The 21,615-nt window shown below is 35.5% G+C and overlaps 1 protein-coding gene across 5 annotated transcripts in view; it reads left to right on the top strand.

The window, feature by feature from the left end:
• The window catches only part of FBXW7 (F-box and WD repeat domain containing 7), a 204,775-nt gene extending 184,571 nt beyond the window's left edge, over positions 1-20,204 (top strand). For 4 of the 5 annotated variants that reach the window (XM_068542632.1, XM_068542631.1, XM_068542629.1 and 1 more), the window contains 8 exons: positions 3,091-3,225; positions 8,406-8,529; positions 10,293-10,429; positions 11,381-11,494; positions 12,746-12,927; positions 14,948-15,173; positions 17,352-17,562; positions 18,331-20,202. In XM_068542632.1, the coding sequence (XP_068398733.1) occupies positions 3,091-3,225; positions 8,406-8,529; positions 10,293-10,429; positions 11,381-11,494; positions 12,746-12,927; positions 14,948-15,173; positions 17,352-17,562; positions 18,331-18,599 (1,398 nt within the window). In that variant the 3' untranslated portion in view covers positions 18,600-20,202. Of the gene's footprint in view, positions 1-3,090; positions 3,226-8,405; positions 8,530-10,292; positions 10,430-11,380; positions 11,495-12,745; positions 12,928-14,947; positions 15,174-17,351; positions 17,563-18,330 lie in introns of all 5 variants that reach the window. The other variant, XM_068542633.1, reaches the window with a different exon arrangement.
• Positions 20,205-21,615: the final 1,411 nt, after the last annotated feature.

The raw sequence follows: 21,615 nt of genomic DNA, 5'->3' as shown, positions 1-21,615 counted from the left end.
GAACCTTGTAGGCCAACCTGAAGACTTTGGTTTTTACTTGGAGTGAAGTGGGAAGCCCCTGGAGGGCTTCAAGCAGAAGAGTGAGTGAGTGACTTTTAGCACGGTCACTCTGACTGCTTTGTGGAGAACAGAACGAGGAGGGCAAAGGTGGGAAGCTGGGAGACTGGGTAAGAGGTTATAGGAATAACCCAGGTGAGAGACAATAGTAGCTTAGACCAACGTAGTAATAGTCAGATTCTGGGTATATTTTGAATTTTAAGGCCTTAGAATTCACTGATGGATCAGAACTATCTGATGGTGAAAGTAAGAGAGTTGGGGATGACTCCAGAGCTTTGGGCCTGAACAGACTAATATAATAAGAGTTACATCTTACTGGAATAGGAAAGATTGTGGACATGCATATTTGAAGAGAAAGGTCATGGATATAGTTTCTATTACATACCCAAGAATACATGTTGAATAAGCAATTTTATAAACAGGTCTGGAGTTCAGGAAAGAAATCCAGGCTGGAGAGAGGAAAGCTAGGGACCATGTGGTCCAGACCTTTGCTGGAACCATCTAAGAGATGTGACTTAAAGTAATTGGACTGTCGAATATGTATGGTCAGTGAAAACAGTCTCATTTACTTTGTAGATTACAGCTTGTTACTAATCTTTGTCAGTTGTATACTTTTCACTAAAATGTCACAAAGTAACATCTGCTGAATATATGTATAATTCAAATTGAAATATAATTTAAATTCTATTTAACTTGTTAAATATTATCTTAAAACAAAATAAAAATATTGTTTAAAGTCTTAGAAGCATTTTGCTATATGGGCATAATTTTCATCATGGACTTTGCCTTAAATATATAGAAGTTTCTGACACAATTTCTATCATTTACCTAAGATCTGAATTATTTATCTTCTGTTCTGGCTTTTTTCATTCTATACTCCAGCCCCTAAAATCCTTGAAAGGATATTTTTTCATCTGTTAGCAGTTATATACCATGTATTGATAGTGTTTTTCTATTCCTTCCTTTTTTAAACACAGTAATAATATGTTAACTGAAAAAAAAAAACATGAAACTTGTATAGTATATTAACCTTTAATTAGAAATATTCATAATAGTTGTAATTTATATAGAATAGTAATATATTAAATTATATAGAATATAAATTATAATTAGTAATATAAATAGTAATATGTTAAAAGATGTTTCACTATCTTTTTACCATAGAAGATCACGTATCTTTATTTAACCATAAATATTTCCAAATATTTCCAAAAATATCTTTAAAGCTGGCATTCATATATGCAAAGGAGATTAAAAAGTTTACATTAAAATTATTCTATCAAGTGTCTTAATTAAAGCTGCATTTTAATCAAGTCAGCATAGTTATCCATCACCCAAAATGGGCATGTTTTTATACTAGTGTCCATGAATTCTTATAATGTAGATGGAGAGGAACAGCATATTATAAAAACCCACCTCAAATCCTGTGAGGAATATAAATCAGTAACTCAGAGTTTATAGTATTGGTACTGTCAGGGATGAGTGGCGATTGATCAGCATGAGTTTTGTCAAAGAGGTAGTAAGTTTTGAACCAGGATTTGAAGCTATGTGAGGGAAATGGAGTGAAATAAACTCCAAATTAACTGCTTTTAATTGGTCATGTGTGTGCATATACATGTATATGAGTATTTTTAATTTCTATGTATAAATCCTCACCCTAACCAAAAAGGATACACAGTGAGTACTCAAGGAGAATGTTCTGGGTATATGTACGTGTCAAAGTAAAAGGAAAGGACACAGCTTATTAGAGCCTCTGTTTCCTCATATTTGGTGGTAAAATGGAGATATTCTCCAGGGTTTTTATGATGATTAAGTGAGATAATGTTTGTGACATTATTATATAGTAGTACTGTGGAAGTACTACTGAAATGTTTGCTAGTATTAGTGTAGTCTACACTTTATGATAGGAAAGAAGAGATGAGATTTCATTGTAGATTCTGATAAATATTTTAAGAAATACTTCAAAAAGTGTTGATATTCTGAATAAGGCTTCCAGTATCCTCAGTGTATCTCAGTTTTCAACTATTATCTATTTCACATGTTACAAAATCCAGGTTCCTAGTTTGAGCAAGAAATGGAATGTCAAAATCCAGATCTTTCTAGCTCCAAACCTCACCTATTGTTCTCTCTTCTCCCACTTCCAAAGTGGACATAATAATTCACAAAGGTACTATATCAGCTTGCTCAAGGATGTTTTTTCACCTAAGTGTTTCAAGGTTATTTAAATGTTTTACTTGATTTTTGTGAGGGGAGGTCCTAACAATTTAAATGATTCATGTGGCTTTTTGGTTTCTCCTTTTAAGAATTACGGCATTTCTGTGCAGGTGTTCCACAGTGGGGGAAAAAAATTAAAACAACCCTCTTAATATGGTTTAAAGGAGCTCATATTTTTGAGGTATAATTGTTTTTGTTTTTCCATAGCATATACTTTATTTCTTACCCTCTTTTAGCCTTTGTTCATATTCTAATTTTACTATTAAGTCAGCTACCATTTTCTGTTGTTTGCTGTTTTTTATTTGAAATTATTTTCATATAGCAAATCAAAGCCCTTTTAATTTGTAGAAGACACTTGTCAGATGTGCAGTCTATCCATTTGTTAATTTTTCTCTAGTTGATGCTGCCAGTCTCAGATGAGTGCCTTACTAAAACCATCAAGTTTTATGGTGCCCACTAGAAAGAAAGGGAAGAAAGGAAAATCATCTGTCAAAATTCATTTACTTAGTGACCCAAATCAATGTTTCTGAATAAAATTTTGGTTTCTCAACCAGTATCTTGGTGGTAGATGGACGAACATATAACAATTATAATAATACAATGCAAAAATATTTTTCTGTCTATCAAAACCAAAAAAAGCTTTTACAAAATAAAGATAGCTAATAAACTTGATGAGACTAAATGATTGTCACTTCAGTGCCTTCTACTGTAAGCAGCCACTTTTTATGTTGTGTGTAGATGTGGATTTTCCTTTATAAGTTTATAATTTGAGACATTTATTAAAATAATAGATAAAAATTTCTAATTCCTCTTTGATAGAGCTGGAGTGGACCAGAGAAATTGCTTGCTTTAGATGAACTTATTGATAGTTGTGAACCAACACAAGTAAAACATATGATGCAAGTGATAGAACCCCAGTTTCAGCGAGACTTCATTTCCTTGCTCCCTAAAGAGGTAAGGATTATCAATTATATTCTTCATTAGTGCTATTTGAAAATATAAATCAACAGCTACCATCTTTAGACATTGTCATGCTAATTATGGTATTCAGTATTGTCAGTTTAACACTCTTAATTAGTATTAAAGGGGGCTGTAAATGATAAGGTGCTGTGACTTAATATAATTTTCAGATTAAATTATACTTACAGACTAAGTGTCTTCTTTCCATCACTGGAATAAGTCATATATGAGACTAAGCTATTGAGTTTCGTTAATTTGACTGTTTCTTTACCAAGATTTTTTCCTAGGTTATTTGAAGTCCAACCTTTAGTTGTCTTGGTATGTTCATTTATAGTAGTAGATTTTTTTTAATTCTGATTTTATTAAAACAGCAATATTTTTTTCCTTATTTTGTTTTTTGTTTATCCTAAGTCCCTTCAAGATTAATAGTTTCATGATTCTATTGGATAGTAGTTCTCAGTGACTTACATTATGTAATTATTTTGAAGTATATGGAATTTCACATGTACGTCGTCTTCTATTAATCATTCCCCTTCCTGCCGCATCACACACACACACATAATCACAGATTTCCCATACCAGTTACATTCTTATAGTATTTCTTTTAGAATTATTTATGCCCATTTGTTTTAATATCTTTATATAAAATAAAACATCTTTGATTTTTTATCATAGATTGATTATGATCACATGTGCATTCTTGACTATGTAAATGAGGCATAGTTTAGATGCAGTTCTTTTGTTGATGTTGTAGCCTTCATAGTTTCATTTTTGTCAGCAAACAGAAATAAGATAACATTAAATAATCAATGTTACCATGACTTATATTTTCACAAAATTTTTGTATATGCCACTGATCGTAGATCAGCTAAGAAGACAATATAAAATACCATTTATGTTAATATAAATATAAATGCAAATGGTCCTGAAACTTCAAATTTGAAGAGAAAGGAAGTTGATTTTTTTTTTTTCAGATACCCATGCTAAATATCCTAAGGGCATTAAAGATAGTCCCAATACTAATTTCACAATGGATATTAATAAAATGGTTTCATCATAGTTAATGGATGAAATTAAGCATAACTACAGGAAAAAGCAAAGTGGAAAAAAATACCTTTTTCCTGAGATGTTGCTTCTTTGGAGTGATTTTTAAAATGACATTGTCCCAGAAAAAAAAATCTTTATTCTTGCTGGCTTATTCTAAAACTGAACCCTTTGGATAGATTTCGCTTATGAAAGTGGCATAAGCTCTCTCTCTTTGCTTCCAGAAGGGTGGTAATAATAGGAAGCACTTTTATAAGTATTTGACTGAAACTGAATTTATTCACCTTTGATATATTTTTCATAGTTTTCCTTGATATCCTTCATATTTTAGAAGGTAGTATTTTTGTTAAAATGTAGACTTTTTCTCAGTCTAGTTTGTCCTCTTATGGCTAAAGATTGTGAGGTTTTTGTTTTGTTTCGTTTTTTCTTTATTTGGATTTCCATAGTAGCTTCGTAACACAAAAAAACGTGATTTGAAATCAGAAGAATATAAAAGTATTCTTAAGAATCTAAAAATTAAGCACAAATTATCCATAACCAGGGCAGTAAAGATTTTCTTGAATTAAGTGTTCCTTTGAAGATTGCCTGAGGGGAAAGAAGCTTTGCTAGATAGAATGAGTGATCCTGACTTACCATGGCACCTGTCCCCCCCCACTTTTTTAATTTGTTTTTTATTGAAGTATAGTTGAATTACAGTGTTGTGTTAATTACTACTGTACAGCAAAGTGACTCAGTTATACATACATATACATTCTTTTTTATATGCTTTTCCATTATGGTTTATCAAAGGGTATTGAATATAGTTTTAACTGCTAGAAAAAACATTTTCTTTTTTGAAAAATGCTTTATTTTATATGTAGAGAAATAATGGTATAGATCTAAGTCCTTAAGGAAACTAACATCTTATTAGAGACTAAGTACTATCATTATTTAAAACAGTATTACCTTCGTGTCAGGAAATGGACTTATAGTAATTTTCTCATAATTCCTTTCAACAGATCTCAAAGCTCTTTACCAACATTTACTTATTAATCTCAAAAACCTTGACAGAAATCTCACTAGTCTCACATGGGAGACTTGTGATAAAGAGCACTATCCTTATTTTGTAAGTAAATGCCAAGAAAAGCATAGTGGTATAGTAGATGATCTAGAACAAAACCTAAATTCTTAACATAGGATTGGCCAACATTTTCTTTATTCTTTTCTTTTTCTTTCACTATTTCAATCCACTGAAATATAGCAATTCTGGGAAAGTATTAGCTACTTTTTAAATATAATATGGTGGTCTTTTATATTGGGTTGGCCAAAAAGTTTGTTTTGTTTTAAGTAAAAATAGAAAACATGTTTTTTCATTTTCACCAAGAATTTTACTGTATTCACTAACCGAATGAACTTTTTGGCCAACCCAATATAAGTTATAGTGAAAAACAAAAAACAGCAACTCTCATTGAAATGACAAGTTTGGGCAAAGAAAAGATAATTATCTGAAATAAATTTTCGATTTAAGAGCTTTTCTTGTGTGGAAGTAGTCCTTAGGAAGAATTACTAATCTAGAGTTTACCTTTAATACAAATTAATAGAAAACTGCATTAGCTAGACCATTTGATTTGGCTCCAAGAAACCTGTATCCCCCTCTGTGGTATTGTAGAGATGTAGTTTTGGACAATGCCCACTCTCTGTCCTCTATAAGGAACCCTACATGACAAAACCTTGTTTCCTTTGAGGAACTGGTATAACTAATTGCTGTTTTCTTTTTGCTTGGCAGCCTAATTAAAAAACCATGTAAAATACTGTTGCCAGTACATTTGTGTTCTACTTTTCCTCTACTTTAAACCTTTTCTATTTATATTTTTCCTGGTTCTGATTTTCTTATTCATATTTTTCTATTTTGCTATGTATATTTTCTCTTTTTTAAAAAATTTTATTATTTGGCTGCATCAGGTCTTAGTTGCGGCATGCGGGATCTTCATTGCAGCATGCGGGCTTCTCTAGTTGTGGCACGTGGGCTTCTCTCTAGTTGTGATGTGCGGGCTCCAGAGTGCACGGGCTCAGTAGTTGGCGACGTGCGGGCTCTCTAGTGGCGTGCAGGCTCTAGAGTGCACGGGCTCAGTAGTTGCCGAGCATGGGCTTAGTTGCCCCGCGGCATGTGGGATTTTAGTTCCTCCACCAGGGATTGAACCCTTGTCCCCTGCATTGGAAGGCAGATTCTCAACCACTGGACCACGAGGGAAGTCCCATGCTATGTGTATTTTCTATAATACCGGGATGTTTTGATGGCATGGACAAACATTTAATAAGCTGAAGTTTATGGTTGAGTTAGGGACTTGCTGTTTTAAAGGAATGGGTGCCAATTACCTATGGAGTTAGCATTTCAAATTTCTTTAGCACCTGAGTGTTTCTTTACATTTCTTTTTAATGCATGCAGACACTGGACTAGGTGATCTCTTAATCAACAGTAATGAAGGAAATTTTACCTGTTGATTTGGGGATAAATCTAACCTGCTCTGGATTTCTTTCTTAGCATTTAGGATCCATTGAATGTTTCTATAAATTACCTGATTTATACTTCAGCTGGATAACTAAAATAAGAGTAGGCTTTTTCATATGACCATTCTCAATATCTTGGGCATTAACTAGTATCTCTTTTCCACAAATATAACTTTGTGCCTGATAATTTCTATGTTAAATATCAATTTCACATAGAAGATTAATAGTATGGTGTTAGACTGACACTAAGCAAACTTGCCTAGGCTTTGATTGATTGATAATTTCAAAATTAATTGGTTTATGGGGTATCCATTTAAAAAATATATTGTTGAGTTATGTATGTATGTGTATATTTGTATATGTGTATGTATGTATGAACACACACGCATATATAGATTGTTTAATATAGTTATGCCTTTTCATTTTAAATGACTCGGTTTCTGTATATAATACTGAATGGTCTTCTCTGATAGACCAAAAATAATTATTCCACAAAAAGCTTTTCACTGTCATTTGTCAATAGTAGTATTAAGTTGAATACTGACTGGTTGAAATACTTTCTATATAGAATATACTCAATAAATATGTGATTAATGATGAACTCTGTATATATATTGATACAAAGTCATTGGGAAAGCATAATTTATGTCATGTAATTCCTGTTTAGCATCAAAAAATAATTCAGATTGTGCTTTTACTCCCTATATGACCCTAGGTCCTTTAAATGATAGTTTGTTTTAATCTTTGTAACTTAGTTTATGTGAAAAGTAAACTTTATTGCTCTGTTTAGATCATTCTGTCCTAACATCATAATTTAAATTTTTATGTGATTTGTGAGGCTAGTTGAATGAGCATAGTTGGAAGCTGTCGTTCTCCTTTTTCTTCTATTTCCTTTTCTTTTATTTATTTGAATTGACTTTGCACGCTGGAAAAAAAATTGATGGTTTGCAACTGTTGGAAACAAAATTTTTAAATCAGTGATATATCAAAGACTTAGCTCAAATATACAACTCTATCTGGCCCATCCAGAAAATCTCCATAAGCAATATAAAGGAATTAGAATCCAATTACTTTTATAGGTCTAGGGAGTAGTTTAATAATTGTTCCCTTTTGTCATTTACAGTAAAGGGTTAAATGTTTGAAAAGTTCATCACTGTGATATAAACAGTTTGATACGCTAAAGAACTATTAATTAAATCTAACTATCTGAAAGATTCTGAAATTATGCCACACAGAGTATACAGGAATCTCATTTCTTAAGTGAAAGTATATTGTAGTGAGGACAGAAAAAGACAAAATTTAAACACCTAATAAAGTAAAAGATATATAAATAAATAGTAGAATTCTTGAGATGAGGTTCACAGAGCAAAGACAAGAGAAGAGGCAGAGAGGTTTAATAAGTGTTCCTTGAAGAGGTGAGGAGTTAGTGGGTGAAGTTCATAAAAACCAACAGGGTGTTTTTAAATCTGGGATGTATTTGTTAAAATTGAATATTAGAAGGTACTGCCTTTCATAATTTTAGAAATTAGAATGTAAAATTATATTACATTTCTCTACAAGTACTTTATACTATAGGGAATAAATAACTTATTTTTTATAGTTAAAAAGAGACACATGGTATACTATGCTTTTTCTTTTCATAGCTGGCACTTTATGTGCTTTCATTCCTGGAACCCAAAGACCTGCTACAAGCGGCTCAGACGTGTCGCTACTGGAGAATTTTGGCTGAAGACAACCTTCTCTGGAGAGAGAAATGTAAAGAAGAGGGTAAGGTTCAAAATCACAGAGAGAAAATATTTGTAGTTCGAAAAAGCAAAGTGATTCTGAAAAATAATAATAAGTTTTATGTGCACATAGAATAAAGTGGTGGATAAATAAAGAGAACTTTGGCAGCCTATCAAAGAATCAAGACTGCGTCTTCATTTACATTCACCTACTTATATAAAATCCACAGGTTATTCCACATGTTCAAATGTGCCAAATCTTGCCACTAGCCCCTTTAGTGAGCACTGTAACTAATAGTGAATATATCTCATTTGCTTCCCAGTCTCCAGTAGAATTAATAAACAATGAGAAAGTCAAGATGAGGACAATTTAAAGAGAACCCCCAAATTAAATAAGCAATTAAATACTCAAATATTTGTACTCTGTTCATTTCTTCCACAAATATTTCTTGAGCACCTCTTATGTGCTAGATATTCTTAAATCCTGGGGATGTAATAGTAAAGTCCCATTTTCTTCCCACCATGGAGCCTGTGTTCTGAGACCTGTTTAAAAAAAAAAAAAAAATCCCCTTTCCTAGTAATGGAGTAGGTATCATCCATATTAAGAAAGGACATTTTTTTCTTTCCAGCAGGCATCTAGAAAAATATTACTTTTGAAAAAAATTATGCAAAAATATTATTTGCCTTCGACAAGCAAAATTTTTAAGAAAGAATCATAGAGTGTAAGACAGATGCACTATAGGTTCTCTTTAGTAAAGCTGAGAGGTAAAGAAAGATCCAGGATACTTGGTTTCTAATCCTGCCTCTGCCCTGTCTGTGGCTTGGACTACTCAGTGAAACCTTCTCTTCTCAGATATATATAAAGTGGGATTAATTATCCCTGCCTTACCTTCTCATATAATCATTATTTTAATGACTTTTTTTTAATTGTGATAATTTATACATAAAATACAGTTTATCACTTTCACCATTTTTAAGTGTATAGTTCAGCGGCATTAAGTACGCTGACTTTGCTGTGGAACCATCACCACCATCCATCTCCAGAAGTTTATCATCTTCCCCAGCTGCAACTCCATACCCATTTAACAGTAACTCCCTATTCCTCTTCCCTGCAGCACTGGCAACCACCATTTTGTTTTCTGTCTCTATAAATTTGACGACTCTAGGGACCTCATATAAGTGGAATCATACAGTATTTGTCTTTTTGTGACTGTCTTATTTCACTTAGCATAATGTCTTCAAGGTTCATCCAAATGTATCAGAATTGCCTCCTTTTTTAAGACTAAACATTCTATTGTATGTATATACCACACTTTTTTCTCCATTTATCCATCAATGGACACTTGGGTTGCTTCCACCTCTTGGCTGTTATAAATAATGCTGCTACGAACATGGATGTACAAATACCTGTTCAAGTCCCTGCTTTCAGTTCTTTTGGGTGTATGTTCAGAAGTGGAATTGCTGGATCATATGTTAATTTTATGGTTAATTTATTTTGAGTAACCGCCATACTGTTTTCCATAGCAGCTACATTATTTTATAGTCCCACAAACATTGCACAAGGGTTCCAATTTCTCCACATCCTCACCGACATTTCATAGAATTATTCTGAGAGAAATGAAGTAGTCAATAGAAAACATGCCATACAGATTGCAAATTTACATTAGTGTCTCGTAATAACAGTGTTAGAAATTAGTGTTCTGCGTTTCAATGGTTTTCAGCATAGGAGAAAATGAGATGCATTATAAAATGTGTAATTTGTATTATTGGTGAAGGCAATTACACTCTAAATTTTCTAAACCTTAGGTATTGATGAACCATTGCACATCAAGAGAAGAAAAGTAATAAAACCAGGTTTCATACACAGTCCATGGAAAAGTGCATACATCAGGCAGCACAGAATTGATACTAACTGGAGGCGAGGAGAACTCAAGTCTCCTAAGGTAACTGAACTCTTGCATGATGTAACAGAAACCATTAATCAGTGTTAGTACGTAGTGTACTCTTCCATATCTGACAAGCAGTATAACTTGACAACCCATGTCCTATAGAAAGAAAACAATATATTTTAAAATAACTGAAAATGTAACTGACAGTATTCCTCTTTGCTAATATCTCTAGTCTGACAACTAATTGTACTTGAATAAAAGATGAATTGACTTACGTGTTGTTCTGTCTATTGCATGTAAATGAAAATTTCTGAATATCCTGTTGAATTTTATGTCATATACATACTACCTAAGAATTTGCTCCCTCTCTGACTAAACATGATTTTTTGAGGAGTGCCCATGTTTGGGGGGGTTTTTGATGGCTTTTGTGTGTTTTAATTTTATAAATTTAAGCATAATTCTGATTTTCTGCCTTATAACATTTCAATTATATAAAGAATGGCAAAAATACTTGAAATCCTTAACTATATTTTTTTCAACTGGAAAAAAAGCAATTTGGGGAGACATTTTGTATTAAAACGTATACATTATGGCAGGCTTTTTTGTTTAAGTTGAAAAAGTTGATGATTATTGTCTTTCTACTTAGTAGGCACTTTTGTTTTTGTGCGTCAAAATTGCACAACTTAAGTGCATATTCTTTTGGTTTGAGCAGATAAAATAGATGATTATAAAATATGTTTGTGTTTGAACCATATTTATGAGGTCTTGACTGAGTAAAATTTTAATAGTTGATGTCTCAAGTATAAATAATAGAATATGGAAACAATAAAATGTTTAATACTTAATTCATCTGCCAGGAAGGATGCTTCATATTTTATACAAATTTTTACTCTGGAAATAGACTATGGATTACTGTTGCTATTTATGGCCTCATTTTTCTTTTCACCAGTATTTTAAAAAACATAATGTAGTAACGTACTTCTGATCTGTACATCTATGTTATAGGTGCTGAAAGGACATGATGATCATGTGATCACATGCTTACAGTTTTGTGGTAACCGAATAGTTAGTGGTTCTGATGACAACACTTTAAAAGTTTGGTCAGCAGTCACAGGCAAAGTAAGTGTACTTCTCTCTACACTTCGTAAAGTCACCATTTGGTACATACCTTTACAAGGATCAACCAGTGAAAGGAAAACAAGGATTCATTCCTGAGTCTAGCTTATTTTGATAGCAAATATCAGAGCTTCTAATTCAGCTTTTTTCTTGGCATGAAAATGATGTTTCTCATGATAGGGATGTCATTAGTTTCTTCTTCATTTAAATAGTTTGTCTATCTTTGTGACTTAGCTATTTTAAGATTTTACAGATGTGCTTTTTTTTTTCTTTTTTTTGGCTTAATTTTTCCCACTTTTATTAACCATCAAAGTTATATCTCCTTCCTTTTTAATCTTTTTCAAAAATATGACTGAGGGATATATTTTTTCCTTGTAAACTTTGTTGATAACCTACCTATAGTTTAAAAGTTAAATAAATCATGTTAATTTTGATTTATCTCAAACCATGTAAGATAGAAGTTAAGCAGGCTAGTTATTTAAATAGGAGTTTGAAGGAAACAAAGCAGTCCAGGCAGTCAGTTTCACTTCATACAATATTATACTTTAATGGTTCTCTACTGAATACTTATTTTTATCTGTCCAATGGAAAATATTTTCTTGAATTAAGTAATTGACCACCTAAAAAAGAATAGAAGAAAGTGTGTGGGGAGGGGGAGATCTGTCTTTTAAAATGTCTTATAACATGTTGATTCTTGGGCAAGAATCTTCTAAATATTCCAAGTCAGATGTAAAAGTTTTTTTAAAACTGCTTCGTATTTCCGTAGTGTAATATTAGTTTTGGATTTATTTCAGGGTTTTAGTGTCTGTCTTTACTTGTCTAGAAGTACCTTGCCTAGAAGTACCCTAACTACTGCCTTGGGGCAGATTCAGATGAAATGTGGAATGTAGCCACACCCAACTCTGTTGGCATTCTTTCATTGAATCCATTCCCATGGAAGAAACCAAGTTGCAATTTTAGTATTATTTTATCAAAGAGTCCAGGCCGGAGTTGTCATACTTTAGTGAGAAAGGCTTACTGTCTACATACTTGTTCCTCGACTGTGTGTGTGTGTATAATATGCAGTGCTGCTGAATAAACAAAGAAATACACAGTGATGGGATCATGTTATATTGATGTGAAAAATTATTTTCTAATATGCCAAACATTCCAACTGAGTAAATAACTTTACTTCAGATTTTAATGAACTACTGAAATGTTATTTACATTGTTTTTCTTTCTACCCAAAAGTAATCATCTTAAGTGTTTTTGCAGTGTCTGAGGACATTAGTGGGACACACAGGTGGAGTATGGTCATCACAGATGAGAGACAATATCATTATTAGTGGATCTACAGATCGGACTCTCAAAGTGTGGAATGCGGAGACGGGAGAATGTATACACACCTTATATGGGCATACTTCCACTGTACGTTGTATGCATCTCCATGAAAAAAGGTAGGGGAAACCCTGTAGGGGTTGGGAATTCTTCCTCTGTTACTTGTGAACTTGGGGCCTTTTGTATAGAGTTCAGTTGTACAGTACTTACTATGTCTAACAGAGAAATATTGATAATATGCTCCTAAATTAGACTTTCATCATTCACCTTCAGATACTTCTCTGCTAGGAAAGCAGTAGTGTATTGCCTTAAAATTGGGCAGTAGGGTATTGCCTTTAAATTTCCATCCTCATTTAATGTGTTGTTGGCTTCCACCTTGAAACTCTGTTCTCTGATCTTGACTAACACCTTACTTTATTGTTCTAAATCTTTGATGACTCATCATCTTCAAAAAAAATTTGGGAGGGGGCATATATTTCCAGTAGTGGGACAAATTCAGTAATTCAGGCTTCAAGTCTCTGAGTCTTTTTAATTACCCACCACCCTTCCCCCACTCCATCATATCCCCTGTGTCTGGGCAAAAGCTGAGGCCTGTGGGTTTTAACTTACTCTCTCATTACCTATCACCTGAACTACTGACAGAGCTTTCAAACTTGGTCACCTTTTACACAGCTGGCAGAGAACCTCCTCTAATTACGGTAGTACCACTGCCCTTTGGGAGCCTACTGTTGGCTACCGAATTAAGGAAGAAACCCTCAATCCAGTTTTCAAAATAGTTTAAGCCAAACCAGACTGCTTGCCTTTTTCTTCTCAGCATCTTTGCTGTTGCTTTTATCTCCTCCTACAGAGCCCTCCTATTAAAGTCCTTTCTATCTGCCATCGGCGTGTCTTCACAGTACCCCTGTTAAACAGGTGTGATTTCTACCTCCTTTGTCAGAAAAGGTCTCTCTGAAGGGTCCTTACAGTGAATCCACTCCAGTTTTTACCGTTAATTCATTCTGTTCATGGCATCTTCTTTATCAAGAACCATTACATTTAGCAGATTTCGCTTTAGATTTGTAATATGTGCAGAAAAGTACCTTCTGACTTGTAATTTGGATCTACTTTGAACAGTGTGCTCTACTATTAAAATTGGGGGGGATTGGTATCAAGAGACCTTGCATTTCAGTTTCCATTATGTTCTGACTTAAATCTCTCAATGCTTCCATTTTCTACTGTTCCAAAGGTGGAAACTCTGGCCTGTCTTAATCTCTTAGGAATGACATTAAAGACATCTGAGTTTTCAACTCTCCTTTGTAATCCAAAGGTGACTGCCGTATTTGTATCACTCAGGTCTTCAGAAGAGAATAATGTTGGGTCAGATTTTTAAGGGATTTCTGTTGCCCCTACATGTGTATCTTCTAAAAATCTGTATGTCTTAATGCCCCGGTAGCCTACGGAGTATTTTTAAATGTAAGCATAAGCAACCTTTGTTTGAGGACATGTTTAAAACTGGTTAATTTAACCAGAGTATATGGTGTAAAGCACATATGTTTAGCTGTTTAAATTCCAGATTTTGATTTGTTTTGTTGAAAAACCTTTATTGAATTTTTTCCCTAGTCACAAAGGGACTTTGTGCTCATAATTAAAATTGGGGGAAATGACAGAAAGAATAAAGAAGAAAATTTAAGTTTTTCAAAATACTACCACACATTAGCATTTTACACATATTGCCCACACTAACATTTTATTTCTAAAATCAAGATCTTATTGTATGTGTTTAGAGCTGGCTGCTTCCGCTGCTGCTTCTTTATCTTCTTTGACTTTGTCTTCCTCTTCTTCCTCTTTGTCATTTCTAATTACAGTACAGTAGTCTTCAAACTGTTCCACAGGACCCCAAGGTGCTCCTGGGTCCCTCATAGGTGGAGGAATCAAACAGGCAGAATTCTAGGCTTCCCAACTTCCCATCCCAATCAGAGTAACTCAACTTTTGCATGTTTATATATCAAGGTTTTACATAGTATGTATTTATTTTGAAAACAGGTATTCCTGCTTAAGAAAAGGAAAAAAAGTTTTAATAACCACAGACTTTTTGTGTATCATGTTTTCTCACAATATCAAAATTCTAATACATTCTTTTTTCTGTTTTCCCCCCTACAGAGTTGTTAGTGGTTCTCGAGATGCCACCCTTAGGGTTTGGGATATTGAGACAGGCCAGTGTTTACATGTTTTGATGGGTCATGTAGCAGCGGTCCGCTGTGTTCAATATGATGGCAGAAGGGTTGTGAGTGGAGCGTATGACTTTATGGTGAAGGTGTGGGACCCAGAGACGGAGACCTGTCTGCACACATTGCAGGGGCACACCAACAGGGTCTACTCGTTACAGGTAAGAGACCTATCTGTCCTGCTCTTGAGATGCTCTATTGATGAGTCATAAGGTTGTCTTACTCATAATCACTGTCAGATTGCTGATCGAAGACAGTCCAAAAAAAGATGAATCAAATTATTCTGCTGTTTACATATACTTTATTTATTTATTGGCTGCATTGGGTCTTCGTTGCTGTGCGCATGTTTTCTCTAGTTGCAGCGAGCAGGGGCTACTCTTCGTTGCGGTGCGCGGGCTTCTCTTGTTGCGGAGCATGGGCTCTAGGCACAGGCTTCAGTAGTTGTGGCTCGCGGGCTCTAGAGTGCAGGCTCAGTAGTTGTGGCTCGTGGGCTCTAGAATGCAGGCTCGGTAGTTGTGGCACATGGGCTTAGTTGCTCTGTGGCATGTGGGATCTTCCCAGACCCGGGCGCGAACCCATGTCCCCTGCACTGGCAGGTGGATTCATAACCACTGTGCCACCAGGGAAGTCCCTACATATACTTTAAAATTGGCATGAAGAAAGCATAAATTTTGAAATTATTTAAATGATTTGTTTCAATTTTTCTGTGATTCATTTCCCTCTAAAATACAAATATTTCTCTTGGAACCTGAGACTTCGGGGCCCTAAATTTTGCTGTGTTAATTAATGGGTAGATAGTCTTATAGGAGAATAACCTGGATTTTAATAAATTCCTTAGAGGATTAATTTGGCCAAAGGCTGCCCCTTTGCCTTGATAGCTGGAAGTTGATGGACCATGTAATTGTGATTCCGTCCCCAAAGTGGAAGTGGAACTTTCTGCACAAAGCTGCTCTGCCGTCACAGGGCTGCTGGTTTGTAGTCATGAAGAAGTAAATTTGACTTAAACTGATTTTTGGTTTGTTTTGATTTGAACCTGATATCCTAGAATAGATTGCCATATTTTGACATAAATAACTAGATTAATAGCAAGTTTAGAAAATAGATCTTGTTTCGTTTCGTGAAAGACAACATTTTCAATTCAAAAATACAGTTGACCCTTGAACAACTTAGGAGTCAGGGGCACCAACCACCACTCCCAACCCCCAACTCCCGTCAAAAATCCTTGAATAACTTTACAGTTGGCCCTCAGTATCTGCAGTTCCACATCCAAGAATTAAACCAACCTGGGATTGTGTAGTAGGTATTTAGCAAAAGAAATTCGAGTATAGGTGTGGACCCTCCCAGTTCAAACCCATGTTGTTCAAGGGTCAGCTGTATTTCCTATTACTTACATAGCTTGTTTACCAGTTACTGCCCATTAGTAATCAGCAAATTAGTATGTAGTCCCAGGGCTCACAGTTCTGTCATTGGGGTATTTGTATCTTAACTGATGGAATACTGTCTATGTCATGAAACATTGACATATAATAAAGATGTCTGTTAACTTAGAAAAGGTTATGAATTTGGAGGAGAGGGAATTGGCTGCAATTGTTTGTATGTTTTGTGATATGTTCGAACCTTAATGAGTATAATAATCTTATTTAAATAAGCCATTAGATTGAGAAAAGAGGTGGTAACATTATTATAGATCTGGGAATTGGTAGATATTTGTTGACTTTGGGTATAGCTGGGAAGCTGGAGAAGAGATGCTGTATATAGTTTGCTTTTGTTCTCAAAATGCCACCACTTCTAATTCCAGATATAATTATCTGTTGGCACATTTCCTAAATAGCATTAGGTTCTTGTAAATGAAATTTTTATTTTACATACAATTTTTAACGGAACTTACTTTTAAGTATCATGAAAGCTATCTCCAGCCCTTTTCATGCTATAGGTGTTGATAAGCACACCCTTTATTCATAAACCACGTCAGTAGTTTCAGTTTCCTATTGGGAAGTAAAACTCAAATAGCAATCCATATTGAATCATTCATGATATGTAGCTAGTAAGTGTGGCCAGATGATCTGAAAATAATATTTTCATTTTAGGTGGTTTTTTGAAAATTGTTTCTGCATCTAGTTTGAAGACACTGGCCATAAAAAACTAGCATTTCTGGTAGAAGCTTCTGAGAACATGCCCTGTAGAGTTGCTTGATTGCATACACTTTGTCCTAGTACCTCATTTTGTTCCTGGCATTACCTGTGTCTCATGCTTTACTCCCGTCCCCTTTTAGGATTAAGGTCAATAAATAATATCAAGAATATGTACACTTCTAGTCTAATAAACTGTGTCTGTTGTAGTTTGATGGCATCCATGTGGTGAGTGGATCTCTTGATACATCAATCCGAGTTTGGGATGTGGAGACAGGGAATTGCATTCACACGTTAACAGGACACCAGTCGTTAACAAGCGGCATGGAACTCAAAGACAACATTCTTGTCTCTGGGAATGCAGATTCTACAGTTAAAATCTGGGATATCAAAACAGGACAGTGTTTACAAACATTGCAAGGTAAATATTGGCTACCCACCTTTAGTTGTGTTCCTTAAAAATGAGATTGTTGGTCAAAAGAGAAATATGGAGCTTTTGTGTCACAGAAAGAATTAACCTCATACAAAATGAAAACTTATTTTGGATAAGTTTATGAGCCTTTCCACTCTGACTTGAGTAGGATGGGAAGGATTCACAGTGCCCACTGAACTAGAGGAAGAAACATGTGAAAGCCACTAATACTAAATGAGGCACAGCAAGCAGTGTTAACTTCTTATATCATGATTAACTTTATTAGTCATAGCCCTTAGAAAGTGTTTTTTTCATTGAGGCCATCTGGTGGGCTATACTGCAGCTTTTTTACTCATTGATTTTGTCTCTTCTTCAGAGTTTTGGAATAGTGTCCATTCAGCCTTTGCCTTTGACTGATTAGTTCAGAGTGGTAGGGTAATAGATTGTCCATGAGCAGAATACGTGATGCTGGTCTATCTACATCACCACCGAGAGAAGTGCTCATTCGTGCAACCGGGACACAAAATGTATGCCTGGTAGCTAACCACGCTTCCTGGAACACAGAACCCTCAGAGATTAACGTTTCAGTTACAAATAGCTACCAGATTTTCTTACATCCCTGCCGATCCTAAAATACTCAGAACACAGTTTCTAAATGTGCAGCGTTTTAAATATTTCATTTATTGTGTGTTCCAATATAGATTCCACAAATTACAGTATAACTGACCCTTAGTCATGATTTCTAACCAGTAACGAAATTCCTTTGGTTTTGCCTAGGTCCCAACAAGCATCAGAGTGCTGTGACCTGTTTACAGTTCAACAAGAACTTTGTAATTACCAGCTCAGATGATGGAACTGTAAAACTATGGGACTTGAAAACGGGTGAATTTATTCGCAACCTAGTCACATTGGAGAGTGGGGGGAGCGGGGGAGTTGTGTGGCGGATCAGAGCCTCAAACACAAAGCTGGTGTGTGCAGTCGGGAGTCGCAACGGGACGGAGGAAACCAAGCTGCTGGTGCTGGACTTTGATGTGGACATGAAGTGAGGAGCAGGAAAGGTGGCATCGTCCCAACGTGTAGACGACATACTCCCTGCCCTTCCCCCTGCAAAAGAAAAAAAAAGAAAAAAAGAAAAAAGAAAAGAAAAAGAAAAAAAATCCCTTGTTCTCAGTGGTGCAGGATGTTGGCTTGGGGCAACAGAGCGAAAAGACCTACAGACTCAGAAGGAAAAGAGGAAGCGATGACAAACCGCAACTGACAAGAGAGGCGCCTGCCGGCTCGTCCCGGAAAAAGCTTCGCTTTGGACTGAGGGCAGCTTTGCAAAACGAGACTTTCGAAATCAAACCAGGTGCAATTATTTCTTTATTTTCTTCTCCAGTGGTCGCTGGGCAGCGTTACTGCAGAGACGTCGTTACAGATTCTGCTAGCCTGTTCTTTTACCACTGAGACCTAGAAAGAAGCTGCAGTAACATCCACACAGTACCGGTGGACTTTCTCACCAGAGAGCATCTGCAACAAAAAGTCATTTTTCTGGAGCGGAAAAGCTAAAAAGGAAAAAAATTACTGTGAATTGTTTTTGTACAGTTATCATGAAAAGCTTTTTTTTTTTTTTTTTTTTTTTTTTTGCCAACCATTGCCAATGTCAATCAATCACAGTATTAGCCTCTGTTAATCTATTCCTGTCGCTTCCACATACACTCTGCAATGCCTGTGTTGCTCAAAGGTGGCAAGTTGTCCTGGGTTCTGTGAGTCCCGAGATGGATTTAATTCTTGATGCTGGTGCTAGAAGTAGGTCTTCAAATATGGGATTGTGTCCCACCCCTGTACTGTACTCCCAGTGGCCAAACTTATTTATGCTGCTAAATGAAAGAAAGAAAAAAAAAAAAGCAAATTATTTTTTTTTATTTTTTTTCTGCTGTGACGTTTTAGTCCCAGACTGAATTCCAAATTTGCTCTAGTTTGGTTACGGAAAAAAAAAGACTTTTTGCCACTGAAACTTGAACCATCTGTGCCTCTAAGAGGCTGAGAATGGGAGAGTTTCAGAAAATAAAGAGTGAAGTTTGCCTGCAAGTAAAGAATTGAGAGTGTGTGCAAAGCTTATTTTCTTTTATCTGGGCAAAAATTAAAACACATTCCTTGGAACAGAGCTGTTGCCGCCTGTTCTGCGGAGAAACTTTTCTTTTTGAGGGCTGTGGTGAATGGATGAACATACATAATAAAACTGACAAAATATTTTAAAAATATATAAAACACAAAATTAAAATAAAGTTGCTGGTCAGTCTTAGTGTTTTACAGTATTTGGGAAAACAACTGTTACAGTTTTATTGCTCTGAGTAACTGACAAAGCAGAAACTATCCAGTTTTTGTAGTAAAGGCATCACATGCAAACAAGCAAAATGAATGAAAAAGTCAAATGGTTTGCCTCATTCTCCAAGAGCCACAACTCAAGCTGAACTGTGAAAGTGGTTTAACACTGTATCCTAGGTGATCTTTTTTTCCTCCTCCTGTTTATTTTTTTTGTTTGTTTTATTTATAGTCTGATTTAAAACAATCAGATTCAAGTTGGTTAATTTTAGTTATGTAACAACCTGACATGATGGAGGAAAACAACCTTTAAAGGGATTGTGTCTATGGTTTGATTCACTTAGAAATTTTATTTTCTTATAACTTAAGTGCAATAAAATGTGTTTTTTCATGTTAGTATGCCTGTTTCTTCCGCTGAGGTAATAACACTTCATTATCAATATTTAGGGTTTGTCTCTGATATTTTAATCTTCGCATCCCCTGTAGTGTGGCATAGAAATTGATGCTTCCAGGCCTATTGTCCACAGCCAGAGTAAGAACAGTGGGCCGCAAGATGCAAATTGTATCTATTTAGACAGTGCAGGAGGATGTGGCACTGTGCTCATCTCTATTACACTGGGGTATATATGTGTGAAATCTGGTCCCTCAAAGAGCCACCAGACTTTTATGGTAGTTACAACTAGAATTCATATAGGAAGTTCATTTTTAAAATGTGACCACATGTCGACTACTTACCAGGAACTTTCTATGCATTCTCTCTGAAGCTCCCACCATCCTGAGAAGTAGACACCATTCTCTCCACTTTAAAGATGAGGGCAGGACTGCGGCTCACACGGGTTAGGTGTTTGTCAGGAGTCAGGTACCTGGCCAAGCACCAGGATTCACACTCATGCCCTTTAAGGAGAAAGAAACCTAGAATTTTGACAGACTAAAGCAAGATTTGGGGCGGGGGGGATCATTTTTGTGGTAATTTCAGGCTCTTTTGTCGCTGTTTTATTGAATAAATCTAGCATTTTATAAAGTAAGGGAAAAAAATGAAGTTCAGTTACTCAAATTAGGTAGCCTCTCAAGTAGCAGGTTCCTGCCGTGTGTGTATCTCCAGGAATCTCAACTATCCAGGCCCGACCGAGGTGAACGTTGGAAAGTTAACAAATATTGATGCTACTTAGAGAATGAAAGTCACAAAGCATGTGTTCTTTACTCCTAAGGCAGCAATTCTTGGGCCTCACTCTCCCAAAACTGCTGAATGAGAACATCTGGGGATGGGACCCAAGAATCTGCATTTAAGCTAGCTCACCAGGTGAGGTATGGACACGACTTTGAGAACCACTGCCCTAGAGACCTTCCAGTACGTTTGGTTGGTTATTTGGTTTTTTAGTCCACAGCACATTACAGGCACAAGAACATCAGAAAGAAGTGACAGGTTAAGGGAAAAGACAGAAAAAACCACATGGTTAAAGACAAAAATCGTATTAGGCAATGAAGTGCAGGTGAGCGGCCCGGCCTGCTTTGGGGAGAACCGGGGCGAAGCCCGGAGCCATGACTGCTGTTCACACGGACAACTCAGGGATCAAGAAGAAGTTGTAGTCCCACTTGGTAGTCTTGAAACTGCTTGATTTTTCATAACGTAAATGTGGCTTGACTCTAATACAAGTGAAGAACAACATCGTCAATAAAAATAAATGGACAGTATAGAATAGAATGAGTTCACAGACAAATACGCTTGAATCCAAATCCCAGTTCTGTCTATTCATGGGA

Source organism: Eschrichtius robustus, chromosome 4, assembly GCF_028021215.1.
Source record: "Eschrichtius robustus isolate mEscRob2 chromosome 4, mEscRob2.pri, whole genome shotgun sequence".
Taxonomy (NCBI): Eukaryota; Metazoa; Chordata; class Mammalia; order Artiodactyla; family Eschrichtiidae; genus Eschrichtius; species Eschrichtius robustus.
The sequence above is the reverse complement of the archived record's forward strand: the minus strand, read 5'-3'. Positions and strand labels throughout refer to the sequence as shown.